Source organism: Dryobates pubescens, chromosome 34, assembly GCF_014839835.1.
Source record: "Dryobates pubescens isolate bDryPub1 chromosome 34, bDryPub1.pri, whole genome shotgun sequence".
Lineage (NCBI taxonomy): Eukaryota > Metazoa > Chordata > Aves > Piciformes > Picidae > Dryobates > Dryobates pubescens.
Window position 1 is genome coordinate 2,794,818 of NC_071645.1, and position 21,135 is coordinate 2,815,952.

At 47.4% G+C, this 21,135-nt stretch overlaps 1 protein-coding gene across 1 annotated transcript in view; it reads left to right on the plus strand.

The window, feature by feature from the left end:
- Positions 1–17,487, plus strand: part of ARHGEF12 (Rho guanine nucleotide exchange factor 12) — a 78,264-nt gene extending 60,777 nt beyond the window's left edge. The window contains exons 25-41 of the mRNA XM_054175966.1: positions 105–259; positions 1,643–1,789; positions 2,479–2,564; positions 4,136–4,261; positions 5,022–5,136; positions 5,837–5,937; positions 6,186–6,263; positions 7,967–8,042; positions 8,446–8,613; positions 9,538–9,625; positions 10,447–10,536; positions 10,678–10,754; positions 11,122–11,349; positions 12,262–12,747; positions 15,042–15,355; positions 16,628–16,700; positions 17,324–17,487. Of these exons, the coding sequence (XP_054031941.1) occupies positions 105–259; positions 1,643–1,789; positions 2,479–2,564; positions 4,136–4,261; positions 5,022–5,136; positions 5,837–5,937; positions 6,186–6,263; positions 7,967–8,042; positions 8,446–8,613; positions 9,538–9,625; positions 10,447–10,536; positions 10,678–10,754; positions 11,122–11,349; positions 12,262–12,747; positions 15,042–15,355; positions 16,628–16,700; positions 17,324–17,328 (2,413 nt within the window). The 3' untranslated portion in view covers positions 17,329–17,487. The remainder of the gene's footprint in view (positions 1–104; positions 260–1,642; positions 1,790–2,478; positions 2,565–4,135; positions 4,262–5,021; positions 5,137–5,836; positions 5,938–6,185; positions 6,264–7,966; positions 8,043–8,445; positions 8,614–9,537; positions 9,626–10,446; positions 10,537–10,677; positions 10,755–11,121; positions 11,350–12,261; positions 12,748–15,041; positions 15,356–16,627; positions 16,701–17,323) is intronic.
- Positions 17,488–21,135: the final 3,648 nt, after the last annotated feature.

A 21,135-nucleotide genomic window follows, 5' to 3' on the forward strand; every position in this document is an offset into this window, starting at 1 on the left:
ATGATGCTTTACAACTGATGTATAGACTTGGAGTTTTCTCTTCTTTCACCTTTACATCCATGCCTGTAAGAGGGGGTAGTATCTGACCTGTTTTTCCCTGTTAGGACGGACAGCGTTGGTTTCGCAGATGTGCAGAGCGAAGATGAGCTCTGTGATTTTGACATGGACATGGACCCTCCCAACTGGCAGCAACTTGTCAGCAGGGAGGTGTTGATGGGGCTCAAGCCCTACGAAATCAAGCGCCAGGAAGTCATTAATGGTGAGATGGAGATTTTTATCTTGGATCTATAGATAGATAAAGAATTAAGCAGGCTGGAAAAGACCTTTGAGATCAGTTCTTGACATTCATAGCTAGATCTTTCTGCACTGGTCTGCTCAAGGTAGTGGTCATCTTTGCTTGTGGTTTACAGAGCTCATGTTTGTTACTGAAAAGTATCCTGAGGTGGGACTGCTCCAGTCCTTAGAGCAGAAATAAAGTTCAGTGTTTGGACACTGAAAGGCCAGTTTGCAATCTCCTGTTCTATAAAAGAATGCAAGAGGCCCTGTCTAGACCATTGGAAAGGAGATGATGCAAAGGAGGGCTGCTAGCAAGGAGATAATGCTAAGGAGGGCTGCTAGCAAGCTTCCAAGCTTCACTCAGTTTCATGTTCCACAATCCTGCAGAGCAGTGTCTGGCTACATGAGCTGCTCAGAGCTTCCTCTGTGTGTTTGGGGTCAGTTATTAGTCACAAATCAATTGGCTGCACTGTGCTTTCATACATGGAATTAGAGCACAGCTTCATTCTGGAGCGAGCTGGAATATGGGACAGCAAAGGATGTGCTGGGGATGGAGGGAGGCTGGCTGGAGAGCAGCCAGGCAGAAAGGGACCTGGGGGTAGTGGTTGATAGTAGGCTGAACATGAGCCAGCAGCATGTGGCCAAGAAGGCCAATGGCATCCTGGCCTAGATCAGGAATAGTGTGGCCAGCAGGAGCAGGGAAGTCATTCTGCCTTGTACTCAGCACTGGTTAGGCCACACTTTGATCCTGTGTCCAGTTCTGGGCTCCTCAGTTTAGGAAAGATGTTGAGTTGCTGGAAAGTGTCCAGAGAAGGGCAACAAAGCTGGGGAGGGGTTTGGAGCACAGCCCTGTGAGGAGAGGCTGAGGGAGCTGGGGTTGCTTAGCCTGGAGAAGAGGAGGCTCAGAGGAGACCTTCTTGCTGTCTAAAACTACCTGAAGGGAGGTTGTAGCCAGGTGGGGGTTGGTCTCTTCTCCCAGGCCACACTGTGCCAGGGGAGGTTTAGGCTGGATGTTAGGAAGTTCTTCCCAGCAAGAGAGATTGGCCATTGGAATGTGCTGCCCAGGGAGGTGGTGGAGTCACCATCACGGGAAGGGTTTAAGAGGAGGCTGGATGAGGCACTTGGTGCCATGGTTTAGTTGATTAGATGGTGTTGAGTGATAGGTTGGACTCGATGATTTCAAAGGTCTTTTCCAACCTGGTTAATTCTATTCCTATTCCTGTTCTATTCCTATTCCTCTTCTATTCCTATTCCTGTTTTGTTCCAAGTTCATGCTTCTGATTTCTGTTAGTTTCATGTTTTGGATCCCCCTTGCCACACCTCTTGGAGGAGGTGGTTACACTCCTGCTTTCCCCTCTCTCTGCAGAGCTGTTTTACACCGAGCGAGCTCACGTCCGCACGCTGAAGGTTCTGCACAATGTCTTCTATCAGCGTGTCACCCGGGAGGGCATCCTCAACTCCAGTGACAAAAGGAAAATCTTCTCCAATCTGGAGGATATCCTTGGGCTTCACGGTAGGAGCAGCTGAGTGCCTTCTGGGTTTGTGGTCTTGGCTGTAATTCTGGATACAAGCATCTGAAAAATGCGAGCAGGTGCTCCCGAAACAAGAGGCAAACCTCATACAACACTTCAGAAGTGTTCTTCCTCTTGCACACAGTTTTGCCATTGCTGGTTAACACAGATATTTGGATAAAGTATTCCTGTGTTGCAGTGAGCTTGCTTTTTGTTATCTGTATGCACAGCCTCTCTTGTGCTGGTCCATGCTTTGATAAGAGGAGCAATGGTCTTGGTGGGTTAACGTTCTAAAACGATACAGCTGTTGAAGAGAGTATGAAACCCAGTCTGGAGGTGGATTTGAGGGGTGACCCTCCCTAATTGTTTAGAGTAAAGGACTCTTCAGAATCAGAATTTCAGCTCTGCCACTGAATTATCACTTACAGATTTTTGTGGCTTGAATTGTGTTCTACATTACTGCTGTGGTGGAAAGGGCAGCGATAGTTGAGCCTCAGAAAAGATCAGGCTGGAAAAGTTTTTAGGGGGCATTTGAAGACAAGGAGCCAGAAATGCAAAGGAGTCTCTAGCATTTTCTTAGCTACTCTGCTGCATTGATTAAATAAATGCTGAAAATTTAGTGGAAAATTTGAGCAGTATTAATAAAATTTACCTTTTTTTTCCCCCTCCCTCCTTCTTTTCTTTGTCAAAGTTGCATTAAATGATCAGATGAAAGCCGTCCGGAAAAGGAACGAGACCTCTGTTATTGATGAGATTGGGGAAGATTTGCTCTCCTGGGTAAAATCCTTTTTGCTTTCTTGTACTTGGAAATAATGTTTCATATGTAAAATGCTTTTTGCTCTCTTGCACTTGGAAATATGTTTCTGACAAACAAGAGCCAGAGGTTAGCGAGGGACAGAACGGCTTGGAGTTGTCGCCTCCGTGTTGGCTCCACAAACCTAGAGAATGAAGGTTGAAGGAAAGCAGGAGGAACTCTTAGGGTTTTCATTTGGCTAAGAGTAATTTAAAGAAGGTTTAAAAAAAAAATAAAACCATTTCCTTATGGTGTGTCAGTAGAGAGACATAAAGGTGAGAATGAGAGCAGGATTTGGGAAAAATATAATAGCACCATTTATTTCAGTCCCACCGAAACATAAATCTTGGGCTGCCTGTGGTGCAGTTAAAAGTTAAAATACTGCTTTCCAATCTTAGAATTTACATAACTGAACCTTTTCAGATTTACAGCACTGTTGCAGGCTTCCTTTCTGAGCTCCAGATGACAGGAGCAGGAGTGATAAGCTGCTTAAAAAAAAAACCCCAAATCAATTCTCTCTCAGGAATCACCCAGTTTGTTTGCTTTCAAACCTGCTTAATTTAGGACTGAAGATTGATCTGCTTATTCTTTTCAACCCTTCATGCAGAAGCCTCTTGCAGGGTCCTTGTTTTTTTTATATATATATATATCTCCCACTGTTTGTCTAGTACAGAAAAAAAGGAAGAAAATGAAAATCAGATGTGGCTGGTAAAGAAAACACCTCCAACCCTTTTCAGTTCTTATGTGCATTGTGGAGGAAAAGAGAAGAAAATCTCTGCTAGAGCAAGCTAGACCTTAAGCAAATAGTTTAATGCCCTTGGGTAATGCTTTGGCTAAGTGACTAAAACAACAAAAGACAGAATCCTGATCTCCAGAGTGAGTGTTTGAAGGATCACAGGCTGGGTAGCAGGAATGGGAAGAGTTGCAGTAGCAGGAATGGGAAGAGTTGCAGTAGCAGGAATGGGAGCAGTTGCAGTACCAGGTGAGGGGAGCAGGAATAGGAGCAGTTGCAGTACCAGGTGAGGGGAGCAGGAATGGGAGCAGTTGCAGTACCAGATGAACTATTTCTCATCTGCAGCACATTTCTCACTTCTGCTCATGGCTGTGCCATGGGTTTTGTTTAGGAAATAAGATATTCTGGTGTTCAAGCATGAGTGTCCCTGAGAAACAAGTAAGGTAGCTTTGCTGACCAGCAGTCTGGTAAATAATCCTTTGTTACTCAGTTGAGAGCAGGTTTTCTTTCTGCTCTCCTTATAGCTAACAGGACAGACATGGCACTGTGTTCTCTCTTTGAATCAGCAGAGTGTTTATGGAAAGAGTTGGATGTGCTAGGGCTAGAGGCAGGAGAACTGTAGAGCTTGATGAAAAGGGATTCCTCAGGAAGCTGGGAACACAAGGGCTTGAAACCAGGGGGGAAATTGCTGCTCTTGTTTTGCCACTAATTCTTTCTTGCCCAGCGAGGCTGCAGTCTGCTGTGTGGCTCTTTGTCTGTTTTAAGTGGCACCTGCTGAATTGAATTCTGTCTCGATTGGACTTTCTTGGCTTTCTGACACAGTTTAGTGGACCAGCAGAGGAGAAGCTGAAACATGCAACTGCCACTTTCTGCAGTAACCAGCCCTTTGCTCTAGAGGTCATCAAGTCACGCCAGAAGAAGGATTCTCGCTTCCAGACCTTTGTGCAGGTGAATTTCGTGCAAGACTCTTGAGTTGCCTGAGGATGTGGCTGGTGGCCAGCATGGTATAATGAAGGCTTGTAGATAAAGTTATGGTGATTAATGACGTCACATCTAACGTCGGCTTTAGATGGGGATCGTTTCCAATCCTGTATTTATCTCTTGCTGATCATTTGTGGAGGGAGGAGCCTTTCATTCTGGGGAACACAGAATGTGCTGGTAGAGTGCAGGACAGCATGTGCTGTCCAGGCAGGAGATGGTATCTCAACTTGAGGTGGATGGTTCACTTCAGTGGGGAAAAATGCTGGCTAGAAGACAGATGACAGACACCTGTTCTGCCTGCCAGGAAAGGGGCTTGTGGTGGTTGGAGGAGAGAGCATGATCTCCATTAGCACAGGCTGGGAAGAACTCAGTAATACAAGGGCTGAGATTATGCTGAAAAATGTACTGGGCTTTTGCTGTAGTGCAAAAGCCTCAACTGATGCCTTCCCTGTGTGGTGGTGACTGAGATTGATTGGAGATGGAAGCAGGCTTCTGTGAAGTAATGAGAGAAGGAAGCTGCTGATTTTGTGATGAGCACTTGCTATATGAGTGCACATGGAGGGGGAATGTGTTGTCTGAGTGATAGATCTTGGCATTTCTTGTCTTGTATTTAATTACTGAAAAGTGAAGTAATAGATGTTTATGTGATGAATAGATGTTAACACCTTCAGGTAATTAAGGTCTTAATAAAAATGACAAATGCAGTTATTGTGGTGCTTAAATTTAGGATGCTGAGAGTAATCCCCTGTGCCGCCGGTTGCAGCTGAAGGATATCATTCCCAAAGAGATGCAGAGGTTGACTAAGTACCCTCTGCTGCTGGATAACATTGCTAAGTACACAGGTAAAGCCTCGCCACCAGGGTTTGTGCTGTCATCTCAACAGGTTTTCTACACAAAAGGGGCCTCAAAGCACGTGTTGATGAGCAGCTCAATTTCATGTGTCCCTCTGTTTCCATTGTGCCTTCTGCACAATGAAAAAAAGATAATCTAAGCATAGAATGGCTTAGGTGGAAAAGGATCTCGGAGTTTGTCTTCCCCAAACCCCACTGCCATGGGCAGGAAAGCCTCTCAGCTAGCCCAGGTTGCTCAAGGCTTCATCCAGCCTGGCCTTGAATACCTCCAGGGAGGGAATATCCACAACCTCCCTGGGCAGCTTGTTCCAGTGTCTCCCCACCCTCACTGGAAAGAATTTCTTCCCAATCCCCAGTCTAAATCTCCCCTCTTCCAGCTTAAATCCATTCCCTCTCATCCTATCATTCCAAGCCCTTATAAAAAGTCTCTCCCCAGCTCTCCTGTGCCCCCTTCAGGTACTGAAGGCTGCTCTAAGACCTCAGGGCCTGTAGGGCAGTCTGCATTATCTCCTGTCACAAACCTGGGCTTGTCATTTCACTTTTGAAATGCAGTGCTTTTGCTGACAGGCTGCTCTGTGAATGGGAACTCTCTCAAATTTGAGGTCAGGAAGCTGCACTTTCAGATTCCTGACTTTCTGAACCTTTATTGGAAAGTATTACTGCATTGCCTTTCTTTTTTCCCCTCTTGCAGAACTTCCTGAAGAGAAAGAGAAAGTGAAGAAAGCAGCAGATCATTGTCGTCAGATCCTTAACCACGTGAACCAGGCTGTCAAAGAGTCTGAGAACAAGCAGGTAGGAGGTGAACAGTGAGCAGCAAGGGTTAGGGAGAAGAGAGCTGAAGGGCAGCGAGCCGTTTGAGAGAGCTGGAGTGCCTCTGCTAGTGACTGTGTAGTGTTTCAAAGGTCTTTTGTGGCACAAGTGTTCCTGTGAGAGGAGGAATCCCAGGCATTTGGGAATGTGTGGCAGGAATCCTGACTGCCTGCACTCCAGCTCTGGTGAGTTCTGCTGAGCAGTGACCATCTGCCTTCTGCTTTCTGCAGCATTTAGAGGACTATCAGCGGCGTCTTGACCTTTCCTACTTGAAGCAATCTGAGGATCCCATGATGGATGAGTTCAGGGTGAGTGGCACCATTAAAGCAGTCTCTGTGTAAGCAGGGACTGCAGCCTTACTCAGTTCGTGCCTCACTTTCTGGATGATCACAGCAGCTCAGAGTGGTGGTGGTTGAAAGGCACCTCTGAAGACTTGCAGATTCACAGATTGCATCAGGCTGCAGGGGACCCTCAAAAGGTCATTTTGGCCAACCTCCCTGCAGGCAAAAGGGACACCCAACTAGATCAGGCTGCCCAGGATTACATTAAGGCTGATCTTGAATGTCTCCATGGATGGGGCCTCAACCACATCCCTGGGCAACCTGTTCCAGGATTTCACTGCTCTCACTGTGAAGAATTTCCTCTGGATGTCCAACCTAAACCCTCAAAGTTTTCTTTCTTGTTCCAAATAGGTGTTCCAGTAGGTGCCCTGGAGGTGTTCAAGGCCAGGTTGGATGGGCCTTGAGCAATCAAGTCTAGTTGCCCATGGCAGGGAGGCTGGAGTAGATGATCTCTAAGATCCCTTCCAACCTGAACCATTCTAGGATTCCATGAACTAGCTTTTGCACAGGGACACTTCCCCCTTCTGCTCCTGCTTCTTTTCCTTGTGATGTCCTTAATTTTGATCACTGCCTGTGTTTTGTATAGATTCTCTGTTATTTATTTATCACTCCCCTGTCTTCCCCAACACCAGTGGGTATCCAAAGACATTTTTGTGAAAGCTTCTCTATAAAACTGTGTCATGTATCCTCCCACAAATAAACTTGCAGGCATGTAGTTAGGAAAGGAAGAACTTGCTGGGAGTTATGAAATCTTGCTGTCATTGATTGTAGACTCTGAGACTTGGAAGGAATGACTTGTGAAAACTGTGGCTGCTGCTTGCCTGCAGATCTAAATGTCACAGGCGCTGAAATGACTGAAGAATCCATTGACATTCTAAAGTCCATCAGATCAGTGGAATGATTTGTGTATCAGTGCAGCATTTGGTGGGCACACTTGACTTGCAAATCAAGCACTAAAGCATTAACCACTTGTAATCCCAGAACTGTGGGATTTCTATGGGATATATGAAAAACCCCTAGAAAACAGATGACATCCTAATGCCTTGGTAGGGAAAGTCTCTACCCTGTGCCCCCAGCATCTGCCAAGGAGCAGTGACGGAGGGAGAGTAATAATAAACACAGATTCACAGCAATGAGTTGGAAGGGACCCCCAAAGCTCATCTTGTCCAACTTCCCTACAGACAGCAGGGACATCTCCAACAATATCAGGCTGCGCAGGGCCACAGCAAGTCTGATCTTCAGTGTCTTCAGGGATGGGGCCTCAGCCACATCCCTGGGCAGCCTGTTCCAGGGTTTCACCACTCTCATTGTGCAGAGCTTCCTCCTGATGTCCAACCTAAATCTCCCTTGCTCCAGTTTCAAACCCTTGCCCCTCATGCTATCACTGAAAGCTCTTCTAAGCAGTCCCTCCCCAGCCTTCATATAGGCCCCCTTCAGATCTTGAATGTAGCTCTAAGGTCTGCCACAAACAGCTCTCATGAAATTTCGCTTTACATGCCCAGCCTAATCCTGCTCCAGGTTCCATTTTCCAGTCTGGGTTCATCCTCTCCCTCCAAACTGCAGTTTCCTAGCCCTCTTCTGACATTCCTATCCCTTCCTCTTACCTGCATCCACAGAAATTTCAAATGCTGCTTGTTTTTTCTTGTTGATTTTCTTTTCCCTGGTGCCAGAACTTGGACCTAACCAAGAGAAAAATGCTTCACGAAGGACCTCTGACTTGGAAGGTTAATCGTGACAAAACTATTGGTGAGTCTCATTCCATCAGCTGCCTTTGCTTTGTGTGTGTTTGCTGAGCAGAGAGAGCATTTCTCCAGCTCCCAATTACCATTCTTCCTGCCACCTAGAATAATGCCTGTGTGTTTCTCAGAGCTGATTAAATTATTCTTGTCAATTCTGAATTGGTGCTGGAGTGTCATTAAGGCCATGCAGGGACACAGCAGTCAGTCATGAGATGATCCAATTCCATCTGTAGCTTTCTGCTGTAGTTTTGATGAGGAAGATTTGCAAGCATTGCCTAGAATGGCAGAGCACTGATTACTGCCTCTGCATGAGTAATCAAAAATGCAGCCTTCTTTTCCTTTCTGCAGGAGTGTGATACAAAACTATGACTTCTTTTAACTCATTCTGGCTTCTTTTGCACTCTCTGCAGACCTCTACACTCTGCTTCTGGAGGACATTCTGGTGCTGTTGCAGAAACAAGATGATAAACTGGTCCTGAAGTGTCACAGTAAAATCTTGGCCTCAACAGCTGACAGCAAACACACCTTCAGCCCTATCATCAAGCTCAACACCGTTCTGGTTCGTCAGGTGGCAACAGGTCAGTGCAAGCAATTGAAAAAGCAACAGAGGAAGCCCAAAATGCAGACTGGATCAGTTGAGGGGAGATGGGCTTTTGCCTGGAGTTCCAGAGTAGAAGATGGAAAAATGTGTGGGCTTAATTCTTGGTTGTCCAACATCTTGCTTTGTATGTATGAGCTGTTTAACTTCTTTGCATCAGTAATAAGCACAGCTTGAGTTTTAAATAGATTTCTAAATTAAAGTGCTCTGATTGTATTAGATGAAAGGTACTCTAGAAATTATTAAGAGAGAGAAGAGAAGAAAAAGTGTTTGGGTTGGAAAAAAACCTTTTAAGATCAAGTCCAACCTTCAACCCAGCACCTCCATGGCCAGTAAGCCATGTCCACAGGTTTCTTGAGCACCTCCAAGGATGGGGACTCCACCACCTTCCTGGGCAGTCTGTTATGATGCCTGACCACTCTTGCAGCAAGGAAATTGTCACTGATATCCAACCTAAACCTCCCCTGGTGCAATTTCAGGCCATTTCCTTTCCTTCAGCCAGAAGAGACCAACCCCCACCTCAATCCAATCTCCTTTCAGGGAGTTGCAGACAGCAGCGAGGCCTCCCCTCAGCCTCCTTTTTGTCCAGACTAAACACCCATGGTTTCTTCAGCTGCTCCTCACCAGCCCTGTTCTTCAGTCCCTTCAACAGCTTCCTTGCCCTTCTCTGGACATGCTCCAACCCTTCAGTGTTTGGGCAGTGATGGTTCTTTTCTTTCAGGACTAACAGAGAAATTCCTGGATAGGGAGGGACGGATCTTTGTATATGAGAGCTTCGGAAGGTCGTCTCATCAGCTCTTCTTTTGCTGCTTCTGGTTGGGGTTATGCCTAGCTTTAGGAATTTTCAGAAAGCTCTGTGGGACAAGGAATGCAGTGCAACTCCTCTCTCCTTGTGCTGTTGCAGATAACAAAGCTTTCTTTGTCATCTCCATGTCGGAGAACGGGGCTCATATTTATGAACTGGTGGCACAGACTGTTTCAGAAAAGAATGTGTAAGTATTTGCTTCAGCTGCATCTGCTCTTGCTGAGCTTGTACTTGGGAGATCTTTCACATCTGCTTGCCTGCAGTTAACTGTGCAGGTGTCCATGAGTTTCTTCTCTAAGCTTAGCTGAAAACAGAGCTCCATTAGCCTGTGTGGGAAGGAGCCAAGGTTAGTCTCCCTAACCACACACACACAGAGGTGTGAAACCGCCCACCCCACAGGTACACTCCGACGTTCTTTGCTGTCTGGATCACCCCAGACTCTGGTTTCACCTCAAAAATGCTTTTATTTACCTTTCCAATCCTGATCTTCTAGATAAGTAACTGAAATCCTGCATCCTCATGCAGAACCAGCTAAGCTTTGTCAGGCACTGATGCTGGAAAGCACCCCAGTGCATGAAATTTGGTTCCCTAGCTGAAGGCTTTGTTTCCTCTTGAGTAGAAATGCTTTTTTTCTTCTGAAGTACAAGCAGGGCATAGACTTATTTGTATGATTCATAACAGCTCTTCTACTGTGTCATGTACAAAACTCTTCACTAATATGTGAAATTTATATATAAAATAACTGCCTCACCTGACAGCTCCTGCTAAGGCCCTGCCACTCATTTTCTCCTGCACAAGAGGTGAGCATTATGCTTTGATGCTTCACTTGTGCTTGCCAGGTGTTAGTGAGGAATTGAATGTCACAGCATTAACATAAAATAAAGGAGAAGGTATTTCTGTTGATAAGAAAAGCAGTAAGAGCATTAACTGCACTGAAGAGGTGTTAAGCAGGGAAGGATTCATTCCATTTCATGTCTTGCATGTATTTATTTGATGTTTCTATTACAGGTGGCAGGACCTTATAGCTCAGATGGCAGGGACTGTAAAAATGGGGAGCAGCAGAAGAGTGATTCCATTACCACAATCAGGACCTGGCGAGTAAGTAGCTGGAGGAAGAAAGGCTGCTCCTCCCTTTTCCAGTACACCTCCTCCTGCTAAAATATTGCTAGCTAAAGCAGGGATTCTGGCAGGTCAGGTACATGTGACTGCAAGAACATGTTCATTCTTTCCTCCCTGCAGGGAGGAACGTGAGGAAGAGGAGCAACAGAAGCTCAAGGAGCAGCATGACATTCCTGCCAGCAGCCTGCAAAGTCCAGGTGAAACAGTGGTCCAGGGAAGTGGTGGCAGTAGATTTGCTCCATGGAGTGCAAAGGTGCCAAGCCGTATTCCTTGAGGCTTGGATCCTTTCATAGCTCTGCAAGGGAGTAATTTCCTTGTAATTCATACAGAGAGGTGATACTGAGCCTCTTGGAAATGTCTCTCTCACTGCTTTGCTTTATAAATTGCTGGGAAATACTATCTTTTTTTTTTTCTTCCCCTGGAAAGAATTGCCCTTTCCTCAAGCCCCAAGAGCTGTAATTTGTAGTGGTTTCATACATTTCAGTGTGAAGCAGAGTTTTCTGCAGTTCCCAATCCTCTCTGCCATGGTTGTTTAACCTGAGTGTCTGTGTTTTTGTTTGCTAGATAAAGATTTGGGCCTCGAAGCTCCCTTAATACTGAATGCTCAGTCTTCTTCACCCATCATGTCTGAGAAGTCCAAGGTAGAAAGTCTTCTAGTGTCAGAAAGACAGTTTGATAAAGTGCAGCAGGCAGACCTGACACTTAAAGATCCTTCTGCATGCTTTGAGCACACAGCCAGCAGTTTGCCTTCGGTAGCAGAAGGGCAGTGGGCATTGGATGCATTAAGGAACTGTGAGTATCTGTGGGCAGTGTCTGGTGGGATGTGGAGGTGGAATTTGTTAGGTCAATCACCTAAGTCAATGAGTTAAAATAAAATCTAAAGCCCATTTCTGTGCTGTAGATGAGAGCAAAATGAAATGGATCTGACAGCAGGAAATTCTGAGTTCTGGATTCATCCACTGATGGTTGGACTCCATGATCTTAAAAGCCTTTTGCCAACCAACATGATTTTAGGATTCTTAATGCTGGCCCTTCCTTTGGCTTTAGGCATCTCAGTGTTTTTCTGTGGGTTTTCCATGTATAAAATAATTCCTAGAATGGTTTGGGTTGGAGGGGACCCCAAAGATCATCTAGATCCAACCCCCCTGCTGTGGGCAGGGACACCTTCCACTAGCCCAGGTTGCTCAAGGCCTCATCCAGCCTGGCTTTCCCTAAGCAAGGTGGAACTCGTGCTCTTTTTGTTTGCTCTTGCATGTAAGGCAAAATGTGGAGTAAGGCTTCAGGCCTCCCTGGGTTTAGCCCTGTGATAGGACAAGGGGTAATGGGTATAAACTACAACACAGGAGGTTCCACCTCAACATGAGGAGGAGCTTCTTCACTGTGAGGGTCATGGAGCACTGGAACAGGCTCCCCAGAGGGGTTGTGGAGTCTCTTCCTCTGGAGACATTCAAGACCCATCTGGATGCATTCCTGCACAACCTGCATTAGATTCTATGGTCCTGCCCTGGCTGGGGGGGGTTGGACTCAATGATCTCTGGAGGTCCCTTCCAACTCCTTACATCCTGTGGTTTCCTACCAAGAGCAAAGAGAGGGCTGGCTGCTATGAGATCCTCCCTCTAGCTAAGGTGGCCTTTGTGTATGCCTGAGGTGCTGTTAGGGAGGTCCTGGTGTGTGGAGCCCTGTGACCATTGCCTCCTCTTGCAGTGGGCCTGCTGAAGCAGCTGTTGGTGCAGCAGTTCGGCTTCGCTGAGAAGGGCACCCACGAAGACTGGCAGCGCTTCCCCAGGTTCAGGACAGTTTCTCAAGAGGCCCAAACAGAGAGTGGGAATGAGCCTGGACTGCAGCACTCTGACAACAACAAACTTCATCAGCCCGGAGCAGACAGAACACTGCCAAGAGCCGGCGCTAATGGGGCCGCAGCTGCCTATGGCCTCCGGACTTCCGCCGAACCGCCGGCTTCAGGGGATGCCATGCAGCTGGTGGGGAGAGAGCCCAGACCAGGCAGTACCTTGGCAATGGAGCACATGAGTCTGAACCTGGAGATGGCGAGTGCAGAGCTGGAAGGGGTGGGTGCTGATGAGAGCGGGGAGCATTTCTTTGATGCCCGAGAAGCTCACAGCGATGAAAATCCCTCTGAAAGCGAACTGATGGAAAGGAAGGAGGAAGAGGATGTGCAAATCCGCATCTCAGGTGAGCAGATTTCATTCACTTATTGAGCCCCAGTCCCTGCAGATGCGTTATTAGAGACTTCCTCTCTTGCTTATAGGGCATTTGAAGTCAACTCTCAGACCTTGGCAGTCATTTTAGCCTTGAAAAAGGGCTGTGCAAACACGGACCTAATGAATTCTCTACTCTGTGAAAGGAGAAGCTGAAGTACTGTGGGATTACTGTGACAGTCTGTAATTACAGAGGCACCAGGCACAATGCAAGCTCTTGATTGCCTTTGCCACTGGGCTGCTTTATCTCTCAACTGACTGTTGGGACATTTTCCCTGAAGGCAAAGCACTTCCTTAGTGTGACACAGAGAGTCCCCATGACTGGTGCTGTTTTGTAGATACGGTGATGGCTTTGCCTAATCGAGCCTGAAATTGTGCCAGGGGAAGTTTAGGTTGGAGATGAGCAAGAAAACTCTTCCCTGCAGGAGTGGACAGGCATTGGAACAAGCTGCCCAGGTTGGTGGTGGAGTCACCATCCCTGGAGGTGTTCAAGAAACATGGGGGATATGGTTGGATGGCCATGGTGGTGTTGGGCTGATGGTTGGACTGGATGATCTTACAGGCCTTTTCCAACCAAACAAGTCTATGATTGTGAGCTTCAGAAAACAAACTCCCAAGTTCAGCTTTGCACTGTAATTGTCTCCTGCAGCCTTACCCTAGTCTGGAGCTCTTAAAAGCTTCAGATTTCTGTTGGTCCTGTTACCATTGCTGCATGTTGTAACTTTGGCAGTTACCTGAGCAGTGTTTCAGAGTGTATCTACTCCAGCCTTCAAGAAGGTTGCAGAGCTGTTAACTCTGCACAAAACCAGCTCCAAGACAGCAACTGTGAGCCCTTGGAGGGGTCTTTGCACACTTTGTGTTTGGAAAACCCTGTGAATTTGCTCAGCCAGCATGGTGCCACTGCAATGCATTTAGCACAAGAGTTGGTTTGCCTCACACCTGCCTGTTGTGGTAGAAGTAGCCCTTAGCATGTGGCCTCCACTTGACTGTATGCCTTTAAATTGCTTAGCCATAAATATCCTTGCATTGAAAAGTTGGATTCTGTTCATTGTGAGGAAGCCAATTTGTGCCTGTCTGAATGCTGCCTCCCAACTGCATATTGAAAAGGCTTTTTTTCCCTTTCTTTCTTTCCATGAATTGCAGAGGCATTTTAAATTATTAAAACTGAGCCAACAACTTGAAGCATCTTAATTTATTTGTCACCTCTTATGCTGTTTACTTTCTTAACTGTGCAGGGATATCAGAATGAGATTGGCTTGGGTTTAGTTGCTAGCTTTGCTGGGGAGAAAACTATTTAATGCAACCCTATTGCTGGGTGCAGGCTGTGAAAGAATTTCTCTCTCTGATTGTTGTAGCTTAGAAGCATAGCATAGAATCATAGAATCAGTCAGGGTTGGAAGGGACCACAAGGATCAGTTAGTTCCAACCCCCCTGCCATGGGCAGGGACACCTCACACTAGATCAGGCTGGCCAGAGCCTCGTCCAGCCTGGGCTTAAACACCTACAGGGATGGGGCCTCAACCACCTCCCTGGACAACCCATTCCAGGGCTTCACCACTCTCATGGGGGAGAACTTCCTCCTCCCCTCCAGCCTGAACCTCCCCACCTCCAGCTTCATTCCATTCCCCCTAGTCCTGTCACTACCTGAGATCCTAAGAAGTCCCTCCCCAGCCTTCTTGTAGCCCCCTTCAGATACTGGAAGGCCACAATAAGGTCACCTTAGAGCCTTCTTTTCTCCAGACTGAACAGCTCCAACTCTTTCAGTCTGTCCTCATAGGAGAGGTGCTCCAGCCCCCTGATCAGCTTTGTAGCTTGCTGCTGCTATGTTAAAAGCTAAGTCTTCAAGCCAACCAATCTTAAAAGCATCCTCAGTACTACAGCTAATAAGTGGATGTTGGAAATGCAGCAGCCTGAGTTGTCAGGTGCTGTTAATAAGTGCAGGGTTTTCAGGCATGGTAATAGAAACATGGATTTGGGGCAGGGAGGAGGGTGGGTGATGAGCTCATCTAATGGTGTCCTTCTCAAACTGCAGTCCAAAAACCAGCCATGATCTCTGAAGCCTAATTCAGAGCCAAATAGGTCTGGTCTGATACAATCACTGCTCTGGGTAGTGCTCACAAATGCTTTTCCTTAGCCATTTGCGAGTGTCTCGGGCGATGGACCTCTCGCCGCTCATCTTCCCTAAAGCCTGCTCAAGCTATCTGCAGCTCAGTGCTTCTTGGTGATTACTGAGCTGGGCCTGGTGGTAAAAAGCTGTTCCCTTCCCAGGAAATTATTTGATCCTTGATGGATATGGCACGGTGCAGGAGAGCTCGACAGACGAGGAGGTGTCGGCGCTGGTTCTCCAGTGCACTGCGGGTGGCCACAGCTCTTTGGACTCTGCACAGCAGCAGCCACTTTCCCCACGGGACACCCAGTCTGATGGAGGAAGCTCCCCTTTTGCTGAGGAGATGATGGCCTCACGCTGGGCAGGGGTGGAAGAGTCCTGTTCCTTCGTAGCAAGCCCTCCCTTCTCTCTCGAGTCGCGCCTGCAGATGATGCAGTACATCCAGAAGATAGAGGATGACCTTGAAAAGTTAAAGGTATGGCTCGTTCCTGTTGGCATGCAGCAAGGGCTGCATCTGCCTCAGGTTTGTGTTTTAGAGGAGAGCTTGAAAAATCATTTTGAGCAGGAAGAAAGGCAGCTGTGCCTCTTTGTGCCTTTGCCTCTCATCTCTGGAAGCTTTTGAAGTCACACTCTGGTGCTGTTTTGCTTGCATGGAGTTGTGGGTGAGGAGAGGCGAGCAGTCCTGCTAGAGCTGGCAGGGATCTAAGCCTGCTTTGATTGGACTTTGGAGAGGTTCCTCAGGGACAGGACAAAACTGATGCAAGTCTGCAGCAGTGGACTTCTGAAGGGCCACTGGCCTAAGGAATGTGAATTGCTGACATGAAAAACCCAGCTGCTGCTCATGTCAATGAAGGTGCTGAGTTGCAGTAGATCAGTAGCAAGGTTTTCAGCCTGTGTTCAGAATGACCTCTTGCATGTAGTGGGGATTCCCTGTACATAACAGCCACTGCTGGGGAAGGTTTCTAGCATCTTGCCATATGAGACTCACTGAAATACTGAGTCAGCAGCCAGCCTTGAATTTAACTGAAGTCTGTAAAGAAAGTGGACTATTGCATGCCAATGGAAGGCCTGACAAAGCTGCTGCTAAAGGAGTTGAGATCCAGTGTGGGGCACTGTGCAGCAGGGGTATTTCCAGACCACTCAGCTGTAGTCCAACTTCTCTTCAAAGCCCTCTTTAGTAAATGAGGAGAGTCTGCCCCTCTGCTCTCCTCTGCTGAGGCCCTACCTGGAGCACTGTGCCCCCCAGCACAAGAAGGACATGGAACTACTGGAGGGGGTCTAGAGGAGTCCAGAAAGATGATCAGAGGGCTGGAGAGCCTCCCCTGCAGGGACAGGCTGGGAGAGTTGGGGCTGTTCAGCCTGGAAAAGAGAAGGCTGCAGAGAGGCCTTAGAACAGCCTTCCAGTAACTGAAGGGGGCTACAGGAGAGCTGGGGAGGGTCTTTTTACAAGGGATTTTAGTGATGGAATGAGAGGGAATGGATTGAAGCTTGAGGAAGGCAGATTGAGACTGGAGATGAGGAAGAAATTCTTTCCAGTGAGGGTGGGGGGACACTGGAACAGGCTGCCCAGGGAGGCTGTGGCTGTTCCTCCTTGGGGGGTGTTCAAGGCCAGGTTGGATGAGTTGAGCAACCTGGGAGGTGTCCCTCCATGGCAGGTGGATTTTGACCAAGGTGATCTTTAAGATCCCTTTCAACCCAAAGCATTCTGTGATGCCACTTGACTCTTGGGGGTTGTGTTGTTTTTCAGGAGGTTGAGGAAGACTACACCATTCTCCGACGCCAAGGGCTGGCTGGATCAGCCTCCACAGGAGAGCACTCAGGTATGCAGCCAGGCTGTGGGTAATGGGTAGCTGGCACCACACTAGCTTCAAACATTAAACAAAGAGCACAAAGTCAATTTTTAATGTTCCTCATACATCCAAAACGTTTCACCTGCCCCAGCAGCTCTCTGAGGGCTGAGCCCCTGCTGATTGCAGCAAAGGTCAGTGGAATCCACTGAGGCTCACATGTGCAGAGGAGCTCGTTCCTTCCTCTGCAAATGCTGTTTGCAAGATGTCTCACCCCCTTCCTGCCAAAGGCCTCCATCTCAAGATGTACAACTTCTTTGGAAGAGAAGCCTGGATTGATGTAAAGTCCCAGAGGGGAGGGGTTTGGAACGTGCGAAATGATTCTAATCTGTCTTGTCTTTCTCTGAGGTGTCTCTGATGCTGAGTAAAGTGGTTGCCATGGGTCCCTTTTACATTTGCCTTAGGCATCCTGGAGATCCCAGATAATTGCTGGAATTACTAGCAGAGGCCCTAGGGTTAAATGGATGTGCTGTCTCTCACTTAACACACTGCCTCTGCTCAAGAGATGTTGGGCATTCATCCCTCATTGCACTCTTCCTCTTTCTCACCAACCTCTTCATGTATGTTTTTCTTTCCCCCCTCCCCTCCTCCTTCAGACTAAAGCTGGTCAGGTTTTCAGGAGTGGCTGAAGACTGGATGAAGGACACAGCACTTTGCTGTCCTGCTGGTGGACTCTGAGCTGTGAGAGGGTTTGGATCATCCAAACACGAACCGTACTTTATTCTGCTTCTCTCCTTGCTCCCCAGAAATTCTTCTTTTTGGTTTTGTTGGTTTTTTTTTTTTCAGAGCAGGAAAAAAAAAAACCACAAAAAAAAAAACATAAAAAAAAATAAGAAACCAAACCAAATGTACAGAGCTTTGGGTGTAGGATATAAAAAAAAAAAAAAAGCAAATATGTTATTTAGACATTAAAAAAGAGAGAGAGAGAAATCAATGTATTTATTTGACTTCATTCCTTGTATCAAAAGCACATTTTAATTTTGGGGGTGGTGTTGTTGTTGGTTTTCTTTTTTCATCTGCCTTTTTGTTTTGTTCTGGTTTGTTTTGTTTGGATGATGATGTTGTTGTTGTTGTTCTGTTTTCACTGGGCAGTGACCAGTTCTAGCCCTCTGCATACAGGGGCACCCTTGCCTGCCGCTGCTCCTGAACCCCAGTGAGTCAGGCCTGAGGGTGTCCCCCCCTACACACACACACACACACACTGTGCAGCTGTGTCTTTACTTCACTGGACTGGGACTCTGCACTCCCTGCTGGCATTCAAACTGCCACATGAAGAGCTACTTCTGAAGGGGTTAGGATGGCTTGTGGCTGGAACCATCTGGACTCAAGGATTGCATGGGAACTGCTCCTCTCACCACAGCTCTACCAAGAGGTTTCTCCATGCACTAAATTGCCAGGCACTTGAGATGGGCAAATTTTCCTTCTCCTCTCCCATTTGGAGTCTCCTTTGTTGATGTGCAAGATTAGGCTGGGAGAGGAGAGAGATGGGTTGAATTATTGTGGTCTCTTTTTTTTTTCCCCTTGACTTTGTTGGCTTTGATCATTGTCTCCTTTGTAAAGTGATAAAAATACTTGGACCTGCAGCACTTTTGTAACTCTCCTCTGGATCAAAAAGAGAGAAAAAAAAAATACCAACAAGAGAAAAATGCAAACCCAGAAGTGTTTCAAAGATGTGGGGCAGAAGTGCCCCTGATTCACTACTGAATGACTAAGGGCTGCCATTTGTGTTAGCCACAGGTACTGCTGATTATAGGGCCAGTAAGTTACAGTACCTGGAAGTATGTCTTGCTGAGGGCTTGGGGTGGGTTTGGGGGTGGGATTTTTGGGGGGGAGAGGTGGGGCTGGGTTGATCTTTTGTTTCAGGTGGCTGTCCTGGGGTTTGTTTCTTTATAAGGAAGGCTGATTTGTGCCAGCCAGTGTTGTTCTCACTGAAATGGAGGTGTGCAGAGCAAAGAAGGCTGAAACAGCCCTCTTAAGTGCTTCCTTAGGCCTGGTCTAATGGGTTTTGCTGTTGGAATTCCTTCCAGTCTGGGAACAAGATGGTCAGTATCAGGCTCCCAGCAGACCTAACACTGAACAACCTAAGCTGGCTGTGCTTCAGCTCTGAAATTGGTCCTAAGGCAGAGAGTTGCTGCTTGACACAGGATGGTTGAAGCTGTCCCTGCTGTCCCAGACACCATGAATGGGACTGCTCATGGGAGGTGTGTAAGACACTCTCCTCTATAGCCTCTTCCCAAGTTTTAAACTGTGCAATGAACCCAAACTAAACAGCATGCCAAGCCTGTAAACCCCAGGGAGAGGTCAGAACTGCTAGAGCCATCTTTGCATCACTGCCTGCAGCCTGAAGTGCTGGCGGTCTGGCTTTGGGCAGCATAGAGATCCTTCTCCTTGCTCCTTTCAGACAAACCTTTAGGTGCTGGCAAGAAATCAGATCTGCCCTTTATTTACTGATGCAGGGGGGAAAAAAGAGTTCTGGTTCTCCCTGTTAGAAATGTGCAAGGGATAAACTCTGTGAAGGTTAATAGAGGTTGAGCAGAGGTGATGTGAAGGTTGGAGACATGAGCCCTTCTAGAGCAGGGAGGGATATCTCTTGCTTTAAGAGCCAGCTGCACAAGCTGCTGTTTTCACCAGCAGAGCATTCCACTGCCAACAGAAGCTGAAGGGTTCTCCTCCAGGCTGGCAGCAGCTTCCTCTTCCTTGGCACCCACCAAGGCCTGTCCTGTTGCACCTCTCTGAGTTTCTGTCAGTATTATCTGAGTGGTTCCATTCTTGGTGGGTGGGATCTTCCCTCCTCACCTCAGCCATACGGTTCCTTTGGTTATAAACATCCAGACTTCTGCTGCCTCGTGCTGGTGGGGTATCCTTTACCTAATCCTGCCAGGAAGAGAACTGGGCTACAGCCAGACTTCATGTTTAAGGCCCTTTCTCCCCCTCAAACCCTTGGCATGATGCTTGCCTGCATCTACACACTCCAGAAACAGGAGCAGTTACTCTGACTGTAGCTGTCTAAATGTTTTCCAGCAGGCTTCTGGGGCTGGTTAAAAATTACCACTGAAGTCTGTCAGGGAGAGCTTTTCAAGAGCATGCTGGAAGACCAGCAAAGATGGGACCTGGTTGCTTGATGCTCTTTCCTTGTGACTAAAGGCAAAATCCTTGGTTCTCAGGTTTTCTCCCAAGTTGCATGAATTTGATGGTTCATGGTGAGCAGCATCTAGCTGCTTGGATGGGCCATGGGGGAGCAACCTGCCCATGCTGCCTCTGACCTTGTCACCTTTGCATAAGCATTTTGTAGCATCATCCATCACTGCTCCATCTTTATGAGATGTAGCAGCAGTGCAGAAGCTGGGAATGCAGGGGGGTTGTAGTGAAGTCATCCTTAAGTTTCTGCCTCTGGGGCTGCTGGATTCCCCATGGTCCCCTAACACTACCTTGGCCATAATCCATTGGAAGGCCAGGAGCAGTTCTGCCCCTGTCACACCTCAGGATGTGTAAGGGGAGGCACCCACACCTTGTGCCAGGCTGAATGTTGAAGGCAGAGAAGCTTTTGTGCTGGGTAAAACAGACAGTTTGCAGGCCAGGAGATGGCAGAGAGCTTCAGGAGGTGTTAGAGAAGAGCAGCCCATCTGAAGCCAGTTCTGTGTGCACTACAGAGTGCACACTGTGCTCTGCACTGGTTGGATTCTGTTTCAGCTGCCCTTCTGCTACACTGATCATCCCTGCCAACAGGGCATTACTCTAGAGTGTGATCAGGGACCTATTACCTTCTGAGAGCAGCACCCTGGCATGGTGGTGATCCCTTCTTCCCCTCTAGCACATTGACTGCGTGGCAGACCTCAGACCATGTCTCACTGTGTGGAAGGAGCTGGAACCAAAATGCACTATTCAGGATTCTCATTCCCCCTCTTTAAGCCATAAAATGACCCTGTTTTAAATTTTGTTTCCAGTGCAAGGAAGCATTTTAGTTTGCCCCTGGTAGGTGATTGGTTGATGGTGCATTCCCTTCTTCAGCCTGGCTGGCAGAGCAGGACAATGATCTCTGGTTTCATTGCACCCAGCCCTTCCTCCCCACTGTTTGGATTCCTTTCTTCTATTTATCTTCTTCCCCCCCACCACACCAAATAAAAGATGAGCAAGAATTTCTTACCTTGGGAACAAAGATGCAGTATAGCAACCAAGCTAGGATAGCAACCATGCTTTCCTGTGCTCCTGAGAAGTGATTTCCTTTCTGCTGCTGAGGGGCAAGCAAAACAAGTCAGATGGATGCTTGCTGGAAAGGGGAATTTTCCTTCTCCTGGAAAAGGATAGCAGAGCAAAGGCTCTTTGTGGTGTGGGGAAGCTGGTGTCTGCTCACTGTAGTTTCTCAAACATCCCTTGTCTGGAAAGAGAGGAGATTTATTTGACAGCAGAA